At 44.3% G+C, this 17,227-nt stretch overlaps 1 protein-coding gene across 8 annotated transcripts in view; it reads left to right on the forward strand.

Moving 5' to 3' along the window:
* Positions 1-17,227, forward strand: part of YIPF1 (Yip1 domain family member 1) — a 107,384-nt gene that overhangs the window by 67,036 nt on the left and 23,121 nt on the right. For 6 of the 8 annotated variants that reach the window (XM_027772220.1, XM_006149365.3, XM_006149364.3 and 3 more), the window contains 4 exons: positions 5,135-5,298; positions 12,682-12,762; positions 13,561-13,648; positions 16,068-16,184. In XM_027772220.1, the coding sequence (XP_027628021.1) occupies positions 5,135-5,298; positions 12,682-12,762; positions 13,561-13,648; positions 16,068-16,184 (450 nt within the window). The remainder of the gene's footprint in view (positions 1-5,134; positions 5,299-12,681; positions 12,763-13,560; positions 13,649-16,067; positions 16,185-17,227) is intronic. The other 2 variants (XM_006149367.3, XM_027772222.1) reach the window with 1 other exon arrangement.

Genomic DNA, 17,227 nt, shown 5'->3' on the forward strand with positions numbered 1-17,227 from the left:
GACTCAGGAGAACCCTCCACAATCGAACCCTTCTTGGCTCTGATTTCACTTCCTGCTGTTCTCATCCTTTCTCTGTCTGCCCCAGTCACCCGGGCTTGTCACTTTTCCGCATACGTGTCAAGTGCACTCCACCTTAAGGCCTTTGTGCCAACTTCCTGTTTGGGACATTCTTGCCCAGAGAGCCACAGGGCTTGCTCCTTTGCTCTTTTCAAATCACACTTCATTCGCGAGGGCTTCCTTGGTTGCTCCATAGGCGTACAACGTGGGAAAGCTCAGGCAGAGAGAACAGCACAGGCAAAGTCCCTGAGGAGGGAAGAAGTTTATCTTTCTCCCAAAGAATGGCAAGAAGACCTGTGTCCCAGAGCGCAGAGGCAGGGGGAGGCTGACGCAGGCGAGGTGAGAAGACGCAGGTGACAAATCACATCAGGCTTTGGTCTTTGTGAACACAGTGCATGGCGTTCTGGATGGCTTCTCCAGGGGGATGGTAGTATCAGATGAAAGAGTAGAGTTCAGGGGAGAGCCATTATAGCAGGAAAGGTAAGAGGCAAAAGGCGGCTCAGGATATGCCTGAGAAGCAGGGGATGTTGATGGCAGAAATACAGGGCATAGCAGTCTCGTTCTCAAGGGGCTGCGGTGGACGGGAGAGCTGATCCAGAGCGGAATGTGAAGAGACCTCATGCTAGAGGCACACACACCCTGCACTCCAGCTCTGCCATCTACTGTCCCTTCAGCTTGAGACCCACTTTCCAGCTTCTGAGTCTTGCTCATCCCCTTTGCTTTGCCATGAGATGAGATGCCGTGCCCAGCACCTCTGGCCATCCTTCTCACAGGCCATCTTCTCCAAGAAGCCTTTGCTGATCCCTTCAAGTAGCTGAGTTCTTCTCCTTTGAGTCTCTTTGGCCTTTGTACTTTTTTTAAAGAGAGATTTTTGCTAGAGGGCACGTGCCCTCACCAGAGAGACAGAAAGCAAGAAATCACCTCCCAGGGAGAATGGCCATGCCACAATCCCTTCTCCTCCATTCTTCTCTCAGGATCTTGGGCACACACACTCATGTGCCCAGCGTGAGTTTTAAGTCTCCGGGTCTGGGACTTGAACTGCAGTCGATTTCGTGGGAATCCAGAGATGTAACCATTACACCATCTGCTGATCCCTGGTCTTTATACTTCTAAAGTCATACTCTTTGTTCCTCCTTCTGGTATGCCTTTTCCCCTGGAAATCCAGGCATTTTAAATGTGTAATTTTGGGCTGGTCCTATAGTTTAGCAGCTAAGGGAGCCAGATTTCATGTGGGTGACTGTGGTTTGAATCCCAGCTCCAGAATTTTGAAAAATGTGTCAGATGTCTGAGTTGGGATGAAGAAATGGAGAAGGGATTGTGGCATGACCTTGCTCCATTGTTGGGGAGGGACTTTCTCCTTTTTACTCTTTCTCTGTTTCTCTTTCTGGCAAATTCATGTGCCCTCTGACAATTAAAATTTTTTTTAAAGATTTTTCCTGGGGCTGGCAGGTGGCATGGTGGATAAGGGTGTTGGACTCCCACATGGCCGACCACAGTTCGAGTCTCGGACCTGGTGCCTTGCTTTCTCATTTTTCCCTCTCTCACTCTCTCTTTCTCTCTCTGTGTGTCTTTCTGGTCAAATTAAAAAATAAAATGAATGAATAAATAAAATTAAATAAATAATTCTTTAAAAAAAAAAGATTTTTGCCGTGGTGTAGTTTTTGCCATGGGCACCATCCAGAGAGAGACAAAAGAGACAGAAAGAGGGAAAGTGAGAAATCACTGCTCCCCCTCCCCCTGGGGGGGGATGACCATGCTGCAATCCCTTCTCCTCTGTATTCCTTCTGGGATTTGGGGCATTCATGTACACATGTCCACCACCAGGTCCAGGACTCGAACCGTTGTTGGCTATGTGGGAGTCTACCACCTTAACCTCTATGCCACCTGCTGGCCCTTAAATTATTTTTAAATATGCAACTTAATTATATCTTTCTTGGTCTGATTCCCTCCAGCGTATAAGTACCTATCCAGTTAATAAATGGTAGCTGTAACAGTATTTATCAGGGCTGTCAGGTGGCGTGGTGGTTAAGGTGCTAGACTCCCACATGGCCCATCTCAGTTTGAGTCCTGGACCTGACAGCTTGCTTTTTCTTTCTTTCTTCCTCCCTCCCTCCCCCATTTGTTTGTTCGTTCGTTCTCTCCCTTTCTCTCTTTCTTTCTCTTTCTTTCTTTCTTTCTTTCTTTCTTTCTTTCTTTCTTTCTTTCTCTGTCTGCCTCTCTCTGGTGAATGTATGAGTACTATAGCAAACAAAATGATAATAATTTTTAAAATTAAATAGATAATAATTTAAAAAAAGAAGTACACCAAGGGAGCCAGCAGACGGCATAGAGGTTATGTCGCCACTCCCACATGGCCAACCCCGGTTTGAGTCCTGAACCTGGTGGCTTGAAACTCATGCTGGGTGCATGTGTGTGCATACCAAAATCCCAGAAGGAAAATGGAGGAGAAGGGATTGCCATGTGGCCATCGCCCCTGGGGGTGATTCCTCACTTTCCCTTTCTCTCTCTCTGTCTCTCTTCCTCTCCAGTGAGTGGACTCACCCTAAGGCAAAAACCTCTACCAAGAAAAAGAAAAAAAAAAAAAACAGTATTTATTATCTTCTATCATCCTCAGAGTCTATCTGAGAAGGAGATCTTATCCACATCTTATAGTTGAAGAAATAGAGAATAAGATGGAATTATCTGCCGAAGGTCAAGGAGCTGCTGAGCGTCAGAGCCTTAACTTGAACAAAAGACCCTCTTACTCCAGAGCCTCGTGCTGTTCATCAACCCAAACACCAGCGACTGAGGCTTTGGGAGCTGTAACATACTGGTTCTCTGTAAAGCCACTCGTATAGCTGAGAGACAATAAAAATGAGTTGTTCAGGAGCCCATCCTACTGCCAGAATTTCTGTCATGCCTTAAAGTCACAATGGTACCCTTCTGGTGCCCTCCCTTAGCTCTTCAGACGTTCAGAGCTGCCCTGGACTTTGTTCAAGAGCAGCCTAATGAGGAGTGTTAGGATTCTCAGATTCAAGACTCTCAGTCATGCTGTGGACATGCATAGGTAAGGTTCTTTAGAAAGCACTATGGCTCAGGAGACTTAAAAGGGTTTGCACCTTTGTGCACCAGTGGGAGTTCATCCTAAGACTGTAACTCCAAAACTTTCTCTATTCTGACTCTCCTTGTCCATTTGTAATAAAATCTTCACTGATGAGGATTAGTAGATTTATCGTTAAATTGCTGGACTCCCACATAGTTGACCATGGTTTGAGTCCTGGACCCAGCAACTTGAAACTCATGCTGGGCATGTGTGTGTGTGTGTGTGTGTGTGTGTGTGTGTGTGTGTGTGTGTGGCCAAAATCCCAAGAGGAGAATGGAGGAGAAGGGATTGTGGTGTGGCCATACCCCCCTGAGGGTTGATTTCTTGTTTTCTGTCTCTTGTTTCTCTCTGGCAAGCAAATGTGCCCTATAGCAAAAATCTCTCTCTTAAAACAAACAAACAAACAAACAAAAACAAACAAAAAAACACACTTCACTCATTAAATATGATGCATCGCCAGGGCAGCAGGTGGAATGGTAGTTACAGCACTGGTTCCCACATGGTTGACTGCATGGTTTAAGCCCCAAACCTGGAGGCTTGAAATTCACGTCGGGCACATGTGTGTGTTTGCCCAAAATCCTAAGAGGAGAATGGAGGAGAAGGGATTGCACTGTGGTCATCCCCCTGGAGAGAGATTTCTGACTTTCCCTCTTTCTTTCTATCTCCAGCAAATGCACATGCCATATAGCAAAAAAAAAGTAAAAAAAAATTATATAGTCCCATAAATGGTCATCTTAAAGACGAATAATATGAAAAAGTCATTCTTATTTATAATCCCCAGTAGTCCAAGTAGGATACAAAATTCTTTATGTACTAGCACTGCATCCTGGATCAGTACTTAGCACTTTGTAAGTATACGGAAAATACTTGCTGCATAAATGAATGATCATCACTGGAATGAGTCTCACTAAAGAAAACTAAATATACCAAAATGGTAATAAACTAAATATACAAAATGATCATTGCCTTTTGTGGTGAAACTAAGAGTCATCTTTATTCTATGATTTCTACTTTTTTTTCCCCCATTGGGAGTGTGTGCTTATTGGAGAGAGACAGCAGGAAAATGAGAAATCACCACCACCACCACCCCGCCGCCAGGGGGAAAGGCCACAGCAAAATCCCTTCTCCGTTCTCCTCTAGGGATTTTGGGCATGCATGCACGCACCCACCATGATTTTCAAGCCGACTGGCTCAGGAATCAAACCACAGTCAGCCACGTCGACGTCCAGCACCTTAACTACCATGTCACCTACTGGCCCTCTACTTTCATGTTTTTTTGTCCAAGTATTTCTAGTAATTACATGGACTTACTGGAAAAAATAGCTTCCATTAAAATGTATTGAACTTGGGGACCAGCAGATGGCATAATGTTTATATCACTGGACTCCCTTATAGTTGACTGTGGTTCGAATCCCTGGCCCAGCAGCTTGAAACCCATTCCAGGCACATGTGCATGTGTGACCAAAATCCTGAAAGGAGAATGGAGGAGAAGGGATTGCAGTGTGGCTCTCCTCCTGGGGTGGGGTGGGGGTGATTTTTTGCTTTCTGTCTCTCTGGTAAGAACGTGCGCCCTATAGCAAAAACGTCTCTTTTTAAAAAAGATTATTGAACTTGAATCAAAAAAGAGAAGTTTAGGACTTTATTTAAGTAATACTTCAAACCATCCCCACATTCTTTAAAATAAAATATTATTCTCCCCATTATATAGATGGGGACACTGACATTAACAGAGGTTAAGGTACTTACTCCAGCTCATGTAGTTAGTAAGTAGTTGAGCCATAACTAAGATCCAGACCTGATTCCATAGCCTGTTGTCATTCTAATCATCTTTCTATGTGGATCGATTTCTAGATGTAATATTTTCAGAGCCTCTTGCTGTTTGTATTAGGTAGGGTCTGTAGTGAAGCAGAGGTTGCAACCTGCCGTAAACTAACAGTAGCAGCATCTCTAGTGTGGCTCAGGTGCCTGAGGTCTTTGTACTCTCATCGGTTTCAGAATTTGGTGATGCAGCCAGTTCTCTTGCGGCAAACCCAGATGCCACCACAATAAGCATTGAGGATCCTGGCGAAACCCCAGACCATCAGCCAGGACCCCCAGGAGGTTCAGGGAGAGAAGAAGATGATGAGTTACTGGGAAATGATGACTCGGACAAAACTGAGGTCAGAACTTGTCTTTGATGGGTGTCGGCAGGTGGCATGGTGGTTGAGGCACTGGACTCCCCCATGGCCCACTGTGGTTCAAGTCCTAGACCTGGTGGCTTGCTTTCTCACTTTCCCTCTGTGTGTATGTGTGTGTGTGTGTCTGGTAAAATGAAAATAAATGAAGAAATAAGTAAAATTAAATAATTATTTTTTAAAAAAGAGCTTGTTTTGAAACCTTTGTCTTTTGATCTCTTTTAAAGCTTGTCCATGCATTTATTCACTATCTACCGTGTGCCGGGTCTAGTGCTAGGCAGTGGCGACACAAAGGTCAGTGACGCTTAGTCACCACTGCCTTGGTGGAAGCAGACCGGCAAACAGACCATTATTATTTAGGAAGTGTCTGGTGGAGGGGGTCGTGGGGATGATGGGAACAGAGAAAAGGGGTTAGGGAAGGCTTCCTGAAGGCAGTGACTTGAACTGAGTCTAATGAAAAAGAAGGAGGCAGCCAGGGGAAGAAGCGAGGAGGGGGTGTCTAGACAAAGGGAACATTTCAGTGAAGGCACAGAGGCATGAACATGGTACAGGCAGAAATGTCCCATTTTTACTGACATTGGGAGCAAAATATAGGTTAACACAGGAGATGAGGCAGTACAGATAGGCCAGACCTAAACCCAAGGAATATGAATTTGTAGTTTCAATTGTGTTTTTATTCGTGATAGAGCTTGTGTGTGCGAGAGAGAGAGAGAGAAGCGCCCCCCACTGGTCTGAGTCACACCATGATCCCTGGTCCCCCAGGGTCCAGTTCATCAGGATCTTGGGCATCTGTTGATGGAAATACCAACTCTAGACATAATAATTAATGCAGTTTATTGCTAAGCACAAAACTGAGTGATCAGGGCCAGAGAAAGACAAATGTGTTTCTCAGGATGCTAAGATACAGTGGTTCCTTTTACTTAGTTCTGAGAGCAGGAGAGGTGTCAATCAGCATAAAGAATCTTTTCCATTGGCCCACCCCAAAAGGTGGGACATCAGGACGTCAAGGCTTGTAGGTCATAGGTGAGTTTGAAATTCTTTGGCTAGCAATTGGTTAAAGTCTCTGTTCCTGAAGAAATCAGCAAAGAAATGTCTGTGCCTTACTCTAAGAGATAAAACACTATGCCTAGGGACCAGCAGATGGCATAATGGTTACATCACTAGACTTTCACATAGTCAACCGCAGTTGGAGTCCCAGACCCGGTTCGAGCCCTGGACCAACTCTTAAAACTCAAGGTGTGTGAGGGAACCAGCAGTTAGCGTAATGGCTATGTCGCTGGACTCCCACGTAGTCGGCCGCGGTTCGTGTCCCAGACCCGGTGGCTTAAAACTCACGCCGGGCGCGTGTGCGTGCATGCCCAAGATCCCGAGAGGAGAATGGAGAAGGGATTGCGGCGTGACCATCCTCCCTGGGGGGTGATTTCTCGCTTTCTGTCTCTATGTCTCTCTCTGTCTGGCGAGCGCATGCGCCCTACAGTGAAAATCTCTCCAAAAAAAAAAAAAAAACTCAAGGTGTGTGCATGTGTGTGCCCAGGATCCCCAAGAGGAAAATGGAGGAGAAGGGATTGTAATGTGGCCATCCCCCTGAGGGGTGACTTCTCACTTTCTGTCTCTCTGTCTCTTTCTGTCTCTATAGCAAGCACGTGCCCTATAGCAAAAATCTCTCTCGAAATGAATAAATAAATAAGAACCCACTATTCCTGCGATAGGATGCAGCATCCTGCTATGATGTAGCATCCTACTGTAAGTGGTCTGTTCATGTTTCAGGCTGACTGCGTTGTGGATTAGAACCACTGTTGGCTTGGTTGCTTCTAGCACTGCAGTCTTCCAACTGCTGCATGGAGGCTGGGGCCAATGAGTACGAATTCTGGAAACAATTGGGAGCTATTGCAATATTTTAAATAGGATACATTTAAAATACGGTGGCCATGTGGAGTACACATTGGAGCAGATAGACCAGGGGCCAGAAGGTCAGGTAGGAGACTGTTGATGTGGTGCAGGCTACATGTGATGAAGCCTGAACTAGAGTTGGACATAGATGATCAGGGTGGGCTCAGTAGCACCTGGCAGAAAGAGCCAGATGAGGGAGAGGGAAAGGGTTTTAGGTCTCTGTCTCGTTGGATAGTGAACAAATCATATATTTGTTTCTGATCACAAGGATATATTCCCATGTACACAGTTGGTGAGTTTCAGAAAAGTAGTTTTGTATGTGTGTGTGTTCGTACTTTGAGAGAGAGAAAGAGAGAGCGCACATGCGCACCCCCTAGTGGGGCCTAGTGTGCCTCAATTCTTTTCTCTCCAGTTCTCCATCCTATCAGGATCCTGGGCACATGCACTTGTGTACCTGGCGTGAAGCTGACAGAGCTGAGATTCAAATCCTGGTTGGCCTGATGGGATCTGATTTCCTCTGCACAGCATCTAACCACTGCATGATGGGGCTGGCCCAGAAAAATAGTAATTCTGTTACTGTTTTATAAATTGAGTCATGATTATAATGTATTAGAGGAGCACTCTGTTTACAGTAGTGGGTTCACAGGCTTATTAAGATTGTAGAGTTCTTGAATAGTAGTTGCTCTTCCTCAAACTCTATGAAATATTAAAATAGTACTAGATTTTATACCAAATTAAGTAACCATTATGTACTACATATAATGGCAAAGGCTCAGACTTAAGAGTCTTGAGTTCGAATCTTGGTCCTGCCAGCAGTAAAAGCTGTGTGGTCTTGGGCAAGTACTTTCACTTTCTTTAGCCTGGGTTTCCTCATCTTAAAATAGTAACATGCCACTGGGGACCAGCAGGTGGCATGGTGGTTAAGGTGCTAAGACAATCCCACATGGCTGACCACAGTTTGAGTCCCGGACCTGGTGGCTTGCTTTCTCACTTTTCCCTCTCTCTCTCTCTCTCTGTGGTCAAATTAAAATAAATGAGTGAGGGGCCAGCAGGTGACAGGTTAAAGGTGCTGGATTCCCACATGGCCAATCACGGTTTCAGTCCTGGACCTGGCAGCTTGCTTTCTTGCTTTCCTTTTCCCTTTCTCTTTCTCTCTCTCTGGTCAAATTAAAAATAATAATAATAACAACAAATGGAATTAAATAATTCTTCATAAAAATGAATGAAAAAATAAAAATAAATAAAATAATTCTTAAAATGATAACAGTAATAATAACAACAATGCACTGGGACCAGCAGGTGGCATAATGGTTATGTTGCTAGACTCCCACGTATTCCACCACAGTTCGCGTTCTGGACCAAGTGACTTAAAATTCACACAGGCTGTGTGTGCATACATGCTCAAAATGCCAAGAAAAGAATGGAAGAGAAAGGATTGAGACATGGCCATCCCCCCAGGGGGTGATTTCTCGTTTTTTCTCTCTCTGGCAAGTGCACCATCCTATAGCAAAAATCTCTAAAAAATTATCATCATCTGGGACCAGCAGTTGGCGTAATGACTATGTCGCTGGACTCCCATGTAGTCAGCCACAGTTTGAGCCCCGGACCCCGTGGCTTAAATTCACGCCGGGCATGTGTGCGTGCGTGCCCAAGATCCTGAGAGGACAATGGAGGAGAAGGGATTGCAGCGTGGTCATCTCCCCTGGGGGGTGATTTCTCACTTTCTGTCGCTCTGTCTCTGTCTGGCGAGTGCACGCTTCGTATAGCAAAAAAAAAGAAATCATCATCATCATATGCGGACTCTTGTCATCATTATCATCACGATAGCTAGTATTTTTTCAGTGTCTAATGGCTGCCAGATATCAGTCAAAGTTTCTTACAGTAGTCCCCTCTATCCGCAGTTCAGCTTTTCATGCTGTCAGCTAACCATTGTCAACCTCAGTCTAAAAATGGGTGAGTGTGGCACCGAAGGGTGAGAAAAAGAGAGATACCACACTCACATAACTTGCATCACAGTATTTGCTCTAATTGTCCCACTTTATTATTGTTGTTAATCTCTTACTGGGCCTGGTTTAGAAATTAAACTTTATTATAAGTGCGTATTTGTAGGAAAAGACCTGTTATAGATAGGGTTCAGTACTATCTATCTGAGGTTTTGGACACCCACTGGCGATTCTTAGACTGTACCCATTCCTGTGGCGAAGGGGAGGACTACTCTACTTAGATCATCCCATTTAATCCTCAGAACAACCCTATGAGCCAGGAGCTAGTCTTGTCCTCATTTGCAAATGGGAAACCTGAAGCATAGAGTTGAAGTCACTTGCCCCAGGACACACAACTGGCAGGTGGCGGGTGGCACTTTAACTCAGGCAGTCTGAGTCCGGATTCTGTGCAGTTCTTTTTTGCAGGAGAATTAGTACATGGTAAGTGGCTGGCACCCCCAGGGTGCAGGAGTAATTATTAACACAGCCAAGTGTATTAGGGTTTTCTAGGAAAAGAGAACCAATAGGTTGGGTATGTACAGAGAGATTATCCTCTTCCTCTCTGTGTCGGGAGAGCACATGCATCCTCTGACTGGGGGTGGGGGGTGGGTAAAAGAAAGACAGCTCCTGAGTTGGTTTATACCATGATGGAAGTTTGATGAGTCCCAAACGTGATGGGGAAGGCCAGCACACTGGAGAGTTAGGAAACAGTTGCAGTTCAAAGGCATCTGCTGGAAAATCCCCTCTGGTTGGGAAAAGTAGGAGGTAGAAGGTTCCCTTTGGTTCTTTCCAGGCTTTCAGCAGACTGAGGACCACTCACATTATGGAGGACAGTACCTTTACTCAAAGCCTATCCATTTCAATGTAAATGACATCCGAAAGGCCCTCACAGAAACATCCAGAATGATATTTGACCAGTATCTGGCACCACGATCTGGTCAGTTTGACACAAAATTGCCCAACACACAGCATCAGCAGGCGTCGAAGCTTACAGAGACATATGTATGGGGCTTGGGGAGGGGCTTAAAATGGAACACATTCTATCCGTTATCATAATTTAGTCTAGGAATTAGGAAGAGGTTTCAAGTGTTCCCTGACAGTTGACAGAATTCCTTGGCCTAGCTTTGTGGACTGTGGGTCTCCAGTGTTCAATATCTGGTCATTTTAAGAGTTGGAAAGAACCTTTAGGGTCCTCTATTTCGGCCGCTCTTAACGCTCTTCCAAGATGTTATTGCTGTATGGTATATTAGAAAGACAATTCTTGGGCCAGTCCTATGGCCTAGGGGTTAAGGCACCTGGATCCCACACAGCTGACTGTGTAATTCAAATCCTGGCTCCACTGGCTTGAGACGCATGCTGGGTTCATGTGTGTGCATGTCCAAAATCCTGGCAGGATGGAGAAATGGAGAAGGGATTGCGGCGTGACCACATTCCACGGAGGGATACTTTGTCCCTCTTCCTCTGTCTCTGGAGAGCACATGCATCCTCTGGCTAGGAGGGGAAAAATAAAAGAAAGACAGCTTGTGAATACCTCCCGAAAAAGGCTGTTTATTGCCTTGTGAGGCAGCTGCTGACAGGGTTGGACTTGAATTGTAAACCACTTTTCCTTTCTGTTGAACAGAAAATATCCGCCCGCAGCAGCAGCCCTTATCCTAGAGCTGCTCAGAAGCCCCTGTATCTTTTGCTGTATGCATCCTCTTCAGATATCTGAAGGTGGCTGTCGCAGCTCCTGTCATAGGGCCTGCATCTGCCATTGAAGAGCTGTGTTCCTGGGACGTGCATGGCCCTCTTCAGGTGCCTCGTCTAAACTGGAATTTTGTTTTTTTTTGTCAGAGTTGTGATCGTTGTATTACTGTAGAGGAGTTAGTCTATCATATTTTTGAGAATTCAGGGAGCAGTCATAGGAAGGCTCTTGAAGGAGTGGAGGAGGAGATATTTACACTGACAGCCCTTTGTATTTGTGCATGTGTGTGCATGTATTTGTAAATGCCCATGATAGGTATCCTGTATACCATGAGATCTAATCCTCCCTGTGAATCCTGTGAAGTAGATCTTTTAAACTATATTTTTTAGGTAAGAGAACTAAGCCTGAGAGGAGACTAGTGATTTGCTGAAGCTCCTCCCCCCTCCCCAGTGGAGGGGCCAGGATTTGAAACCTTTTGGTGTGACCAAAGCCGATGCTTAGGGTTGTGGGTTATTGCTAAACTGGTTAGCATAATCTCCTAATATAACCATCCTTGACTAACTATCCCTTTTGCTCTAAGGTTAATAATTGGGGGACCAGCACACAAGATAATGGCTACATCGCTGGACTCCCGTGTAGTCTACTGCAGTTCGAGTCCTGGACCCGGTGGCTTGGACTCACATGGGGCGCAAGTGCATGCATGCCCATGATCCTAAGAGGAGAATGGAGGAGAAGGGATTGTGACGTGGCCATCCCCCCTAGGGGGGTAACTTCTCACTTTCTATCTCTCTCTGTCTTTCTGGCAAGTGCACGTCCCCATAGCAAAAAAACAAAAACAAAAACAAAACGTCTCAAAAAAAAAATAGGTTAATAATTGGTGGTGTTACATAAATTAATCAAAATGCACATCAATGTAATCTTTAGTTGATGGCTTGGGTAGAAGACGTATCAAAGAACATTTTTTAAAAATATAATAAAATAAAAATCCCTGATTCTGGGACCAGGAGGTGGCACAGTGGTAACACAGCTGGACTCGTTGGGGGAAGGTCTTGTGGCTCCCTAAGCACATTGGGCCCACATGCACCTGCTGCAGCCTGGCCGGCTGAGTCTGGGAGTGGATTCCAGTGTGAGGACCCTGTCCAGGGAACCTTTCTCTCTCTCAAGAACTAAATAAACTAAATTTAAAAATAATAAGGGTGGCGTGGTGGTTGGGGTACTGGACTCCCACATGGCTAACTGAGGTTTGGGTCCTGATCTGGTGGCTTACTTTCTCTCTTTCTTTCTCTCTCTGGTGAAATTAAAGAATAATAATAACAAATACAATTAAATAAATAATTTAAATAAATAAATAAATAAAATTTAATTAAAAAGAAAAGCCCCTGTGCTTGGTGTGCTTGTGCGTGTGCGTGTGCATGTGTGTGTGCATGTGCGTGTGTGCGTTTTGTTTTGTTTTTCTAGACAGGGCCTTGTTGTGTCTCTATCCCCCTGCCTCAGTCTCTTGTCTAGCTGGGACTACAGGTGTGAGTCACCATGCCCAGCCTTTCAGGATGGGCCAAGAATTCAACTCAGACCTGCCGTGTGGCCTCAGCCCACCAAGCCGCAGCATCCAGCATATGCTACCCCGACTGGGCCTAGTGGTTGTTTTATATGAGGCTGAGAGTGGGTGTCGACTGTTGCAGAATTGGTTATTGAAGGCAGAGGGGCCTGGTGTCTTGTATGTTGTGGTTTTCCATTAGATCAGCTCTCTTTCTCTTCTGTGCAGCTAGAATTAGGAAGCTGCTTGTGTTCACTGTTTTATTTTACCTCCGACAGTTACTTGCTGGACAGAAGAAAAGCTCCCCCTTCTGGACATTTGAATACTATCAGACATTCTTTGACGTGGACACTTACCAGGTGTGTCATGGCTTCACTTTACTTTTACCTGTAATGGAGACCTGTTTTTTCTGTGGTTATAGAGGCGAATAATGTGAAAGTCTCTGTGTACTGGATGTGGCCTTGCAGAAATATTAGCTTTTGAGAAGAGACTATAGTCAGCACAGATTCTGCCTCCACAGACCCAACTGTGAATTGGAAATACTGAAATAAGGGGACTGGATGGTGCTGCAGTGCTGCACCACGCTGTGTGAGGCTGACCCACAGGGGAAGGTTGTGGGTTTGCCTCTGGAGACCTTCCTGAGCACACCAGGCATGTGTGTGCCCAGGATCTGGGCTCGATTGAAGCTGGGTGTGGGTTGCAGTGTCAAGCCCCTGTTGGATGAGTGCTCTCACTCTCTCTTCCCCCACCACTTGTTTCTGGAGGAAATAAATAAAATAAAATATATATATTTTAAATATTTGAAAAAGATTGGTTGCATCTGTACCAAATATGTAGACTTTTTTCCTTGCCCTCACTGCCTAAATAATGCAGTATAGCAACTTATATTAGGTAATGTAAGTAACCTAGAGATGACTTACAATATATAGAATAATGTGTGTAGATTATGTGGAAATACCGTGCTATTTTATGTGAGCAAGTTGAGCACCCATGGATTTTGGTCCCCATGGGATCCTGGAACCAGTCCCCTGTGGATACCGAGGGATGACTATACTTTCATAAAAGCTCCAATAACTGGGTTTCCATTTTGTAGTACTTTAATTTATTGAACTTAAAAGAAAACTCTTCAGTAGAATTACCAATATTTTTTTTTCCAGGTCTTTGACAGAATAAAAGGGTCCCTTTTGCCGATACCCGGAAAAAACTTTGTGAGGTTGTATATCCGCAGCAATCCAGATCTCTATGGTATATAGTGCCATTTTGAGTTTTTGCCTTATTCCAGTTGAACTCGGGTGAATGTATGGGTTGTCTAGAAGGTGGAGAATTGTACTGTTTTGATGGGGTTTGCAATATCTTATTTAACACTTCTGAGCTTCAGTAGCAACCATTGCAAATTATTTATTTATTTATTTATTTATTTATTTAATTTTTTTTTTTTTTTTTTTTTTTCTATAGGGTACATGTGCTTGACAGAAAGAGATGGGGAGAGAGAGAGAAAGAAAGAGAAATAGAAAGAGAGAAATCACTCCTCAGGGATATGGCCACACTACAGTCCCTTCTTCATTCTCCTTGTAGGAGTTTAGGCACATACGCTCAGTGTGTTTTTCAAGCCACCAGGTCCAGGACTCAAATCGCAAAGTTGGCTAAGTGGGATCCAGCCTCCTTAATCACCACACCACAGGCTGGCCCAACCCTTGTGAAGAATTTAGGGGAAAATGCAATGATATGTTTTATTAATGCCATGGTTACTGGTACTAGTATACCCTTCAGAAGTCTTCAAAATGACATTACAAGCTAGACTAGAGACAAATTAAGTCACTTTGTCTAAGAGGAGATTGTTGACTTTAATTTACGGAGGTTTAGTGGTGGGGTGCATATGGAGAGGGTATTCTCCCACCTTTCCATTAATAGGCTGAGTTCCAGCTCTGCCCTCAGATGAGCTGGTCTCCCTTGAGTCCCTTGGGCTTTGGCCAGCAGCACTGGAATTTTGGAATAGGGATGGGCCAGAGATGACTGGCATCCCGACCTCCCTGCGGTCTGAGAAACACTCAGAAGTTCACTCGGTGCTCCTCATGCAAGGGGCCAACAACAGCAGGCTTCTGTGTTTGAGGGGGAGAGAGCCAGCAGCTCTGAGTACTGGCCGCACGCCAGGTGCTCAGTCGGAGACTCCGTGTGCTTGCTCATAGTTCATTTCTGCAGCCACCCCTACAAAGTATCCCCACTTTTCAAATGAGGAAGCTGACACTCAATGAGGTTCACTAATACATATGCTTAATCCTAAACAAAGCATAGTAAAGCAGTTTTATATGTTGATTATAAACATGGGCTCTGTGGAATGTCTGGAGCCCCGGGAGGCCTGGGTGAAAACCACTGCATTGTCCTACCTCCTCGTCTACAGGTTGTTAGGGAGGGTTCTCTTTCTTGTTGTCTCATTTATTCTTACTTCTAGCCTGAGAACCTCTTGAGGGACAGTTTCTGCATGGGATTAATCTGTCTTCAGAGCCTGGCAGAGGGCTTGGCATAGAGCAGGTGCTAAAAATGGTGAAGGAATTGCAGCAAGACCACCCCTCCTGGGGGGGTGCTTTCTCCTCTTCCTCCTCCTTGACCTCCATTTTTCTCTGGTGAGCACATGCAACCTCTGAAAAAAGGGGGGGAAAAAAGGGAAAAAAATTTTATTTGTTTTACACGGTACTTTTTTCTAGGTGGAGGGAGACAAGAATGGTGTTTATGAAATCAAGCAAATGATGAAAAGGGTTCACAGAGCATGGCACACTCACCCACTCAGCAATGTTTTAAAACCATTAAACAAGAATAAGCTTATTTCTGTGAATAGCTGTGGTGGAATCGAGAGGTGCATGGCAGGATATAGCCGTAGGTTATCATCTGTTTGGAACTTGCACACACATAAACACTTTACTCATGCCTACAAGAGTATGGAGTATTTCTGGCAGGATTCACCAGAAACTAGTTACAGTGGTGAGCTCTGGAGAAGGGAGAAGCAGAGCTAGGAGACAGAGAGGGAGGGAAGTTGGTTTTTCTTTTATTCCACTTTGAATCTTTTGAACACTGAGCTATGTACATGTAATACTTTATCATTAAAAAAAAAAAAAGAAAAAGAGAGCTTTAAATACACACACACACACACACACACACACACACACAACCTGGAAAACGGGTAGATTAAATTCACTGCTCTGAAGCGTTCTGCTTGCCCCACTCTTTATTTATACTATAGAAAGACCTGTCTGATTTAACTTATTTTTCTCTGGCATTACCATTTGGCACTGAGACAAGGGAGGCGATCTTTGCTTCATGTAACTTGATGAAAAGTTTAATAAAATATCTATGAGGTTTTTTATTTTTTTTTGATGGTCCTCCAATAAGAGAAACTATACACAAATCAGTGTCTTTATTCACCTAATTGCAGAAGGTTTTTTAGCCTTTGAATTCTAATTGCTCCTCCCACCCCTCCCCACCCTGGTCTTTAAGGCAGCTAATAACAGAGTTGTATTTTGACCTTTTAAAAAAGAAAACTCCTATTAAGCAAAAGTTGATTGCATCTAAAATTCTTTTTCCCTTCCTTACATGAATAGGGACAGAAATTGTAAGTCTAAAGCTTTGTGCTTCATTTTCTTGTTTCTGCATTTCCTGGTTTCCTTTGCAGGCCCCTTTTGGATATGTGCCACGCTGGTCTTTGCCATAGCAATCAGTGGGAACCTTTCCAACTTCTTAATCCATCTGGGAGAGAAGACGTATCATTATGTGCCCGAATTCCGAAAAGGTTGGTGAATAGCTTGGCTCATTTGGAATGCTGTCAGTTTCTGGCCGTAAGTTCCTTGACCTGGGGAGCTCCTGGGCCCCATTTCTGGGTGTTGCACCCTGCTCTCTGTGCTTCAGAGTTCAAACACACCTGCAGTCTCAGTGTTTATAATCCCTCTGTACAAGTCCACCTCGTCTTTTTTCTTTTTCTCTGTGATAAAAGATACCATTTTAAGTGCACAGTTCAGTAGCAGTAAATCCATTCACAGTGATGAATCTACAGTCTTTTAGAAAGCTATAAGGCAAGGCCCAATAGTAATTGGAATTCATGCTAAGAATAATGTTCAATGTAAGTGGTTAGAAAAAAAAAAAAAAAAACAATGCACAAAGGTCTCCATTGTAGCATTATTTGTATTATCCAAATATTGGAAACAGTGGAGGCATTTTTTTTAAGAATTATTTATTTTATTTTATTATGTTTTTGAAGAGTTATTTATTTAGTTTTATTTATTACTATTATTTTCTTTTAATTTAATATAGGACACATGTGCTCACGGGAGTCGAGGGGGGAGTGAGAAAGCAAGCCACCAGGTCCAGGACTTGAACTGCAATCAGCCATGTCGGAATCCAGCGCCTTAACCACCATGCTATCTGCTGGCCCATTTATTTGCTAGTATTATTTTTTAATTTGACCAGGGAGAGACACAAAGAGAGAAAGGGAAGGTAAGAAAGCAAGCTTCCAGGTGTGGGACTTGATCTGCGGTCAGCTGTGTGGGAGTCCAGCACCTTAACTGCCATGCCATCTGCTGGCCCCAATGAAGGCATTTTTATTTAAGTTTTTAATTTTAAAAGGGGTTTTTGCCTAAGGATGTGTGTGCTGTGTGCTACTGGGGTTGGGGGGTACAGAGACAATGAGAGGGCAAGTGAAAAATCACCTCCCGGGGGGGATGGCCACAAAGCGGTCTCTTCATTCTCCTCCTGGGATCTTGGCCCTGTATCCACATGTGCCTGGGACGATTTTTTTTTTTTTTTTGAACAGGTTTTGCTTTAAGGGCACGCGCTCTC

This window comes from Tupaia chinensis, unplaced genomic scaffold, assembly GCF_000334495.1.
Source record: "Tupaia chinensis unplaced genomic scaffold, TupChi_1.0 Scaffold000259_1, whole genome shotgun sequence".
Classification (NCBI taxonomy): domain Eukaryota; kingdom Metazoa; phylum Chordata; class Mammalia; order Scandentia; family Tupaiidae; genus Tupaia; species Tupaia belangeri.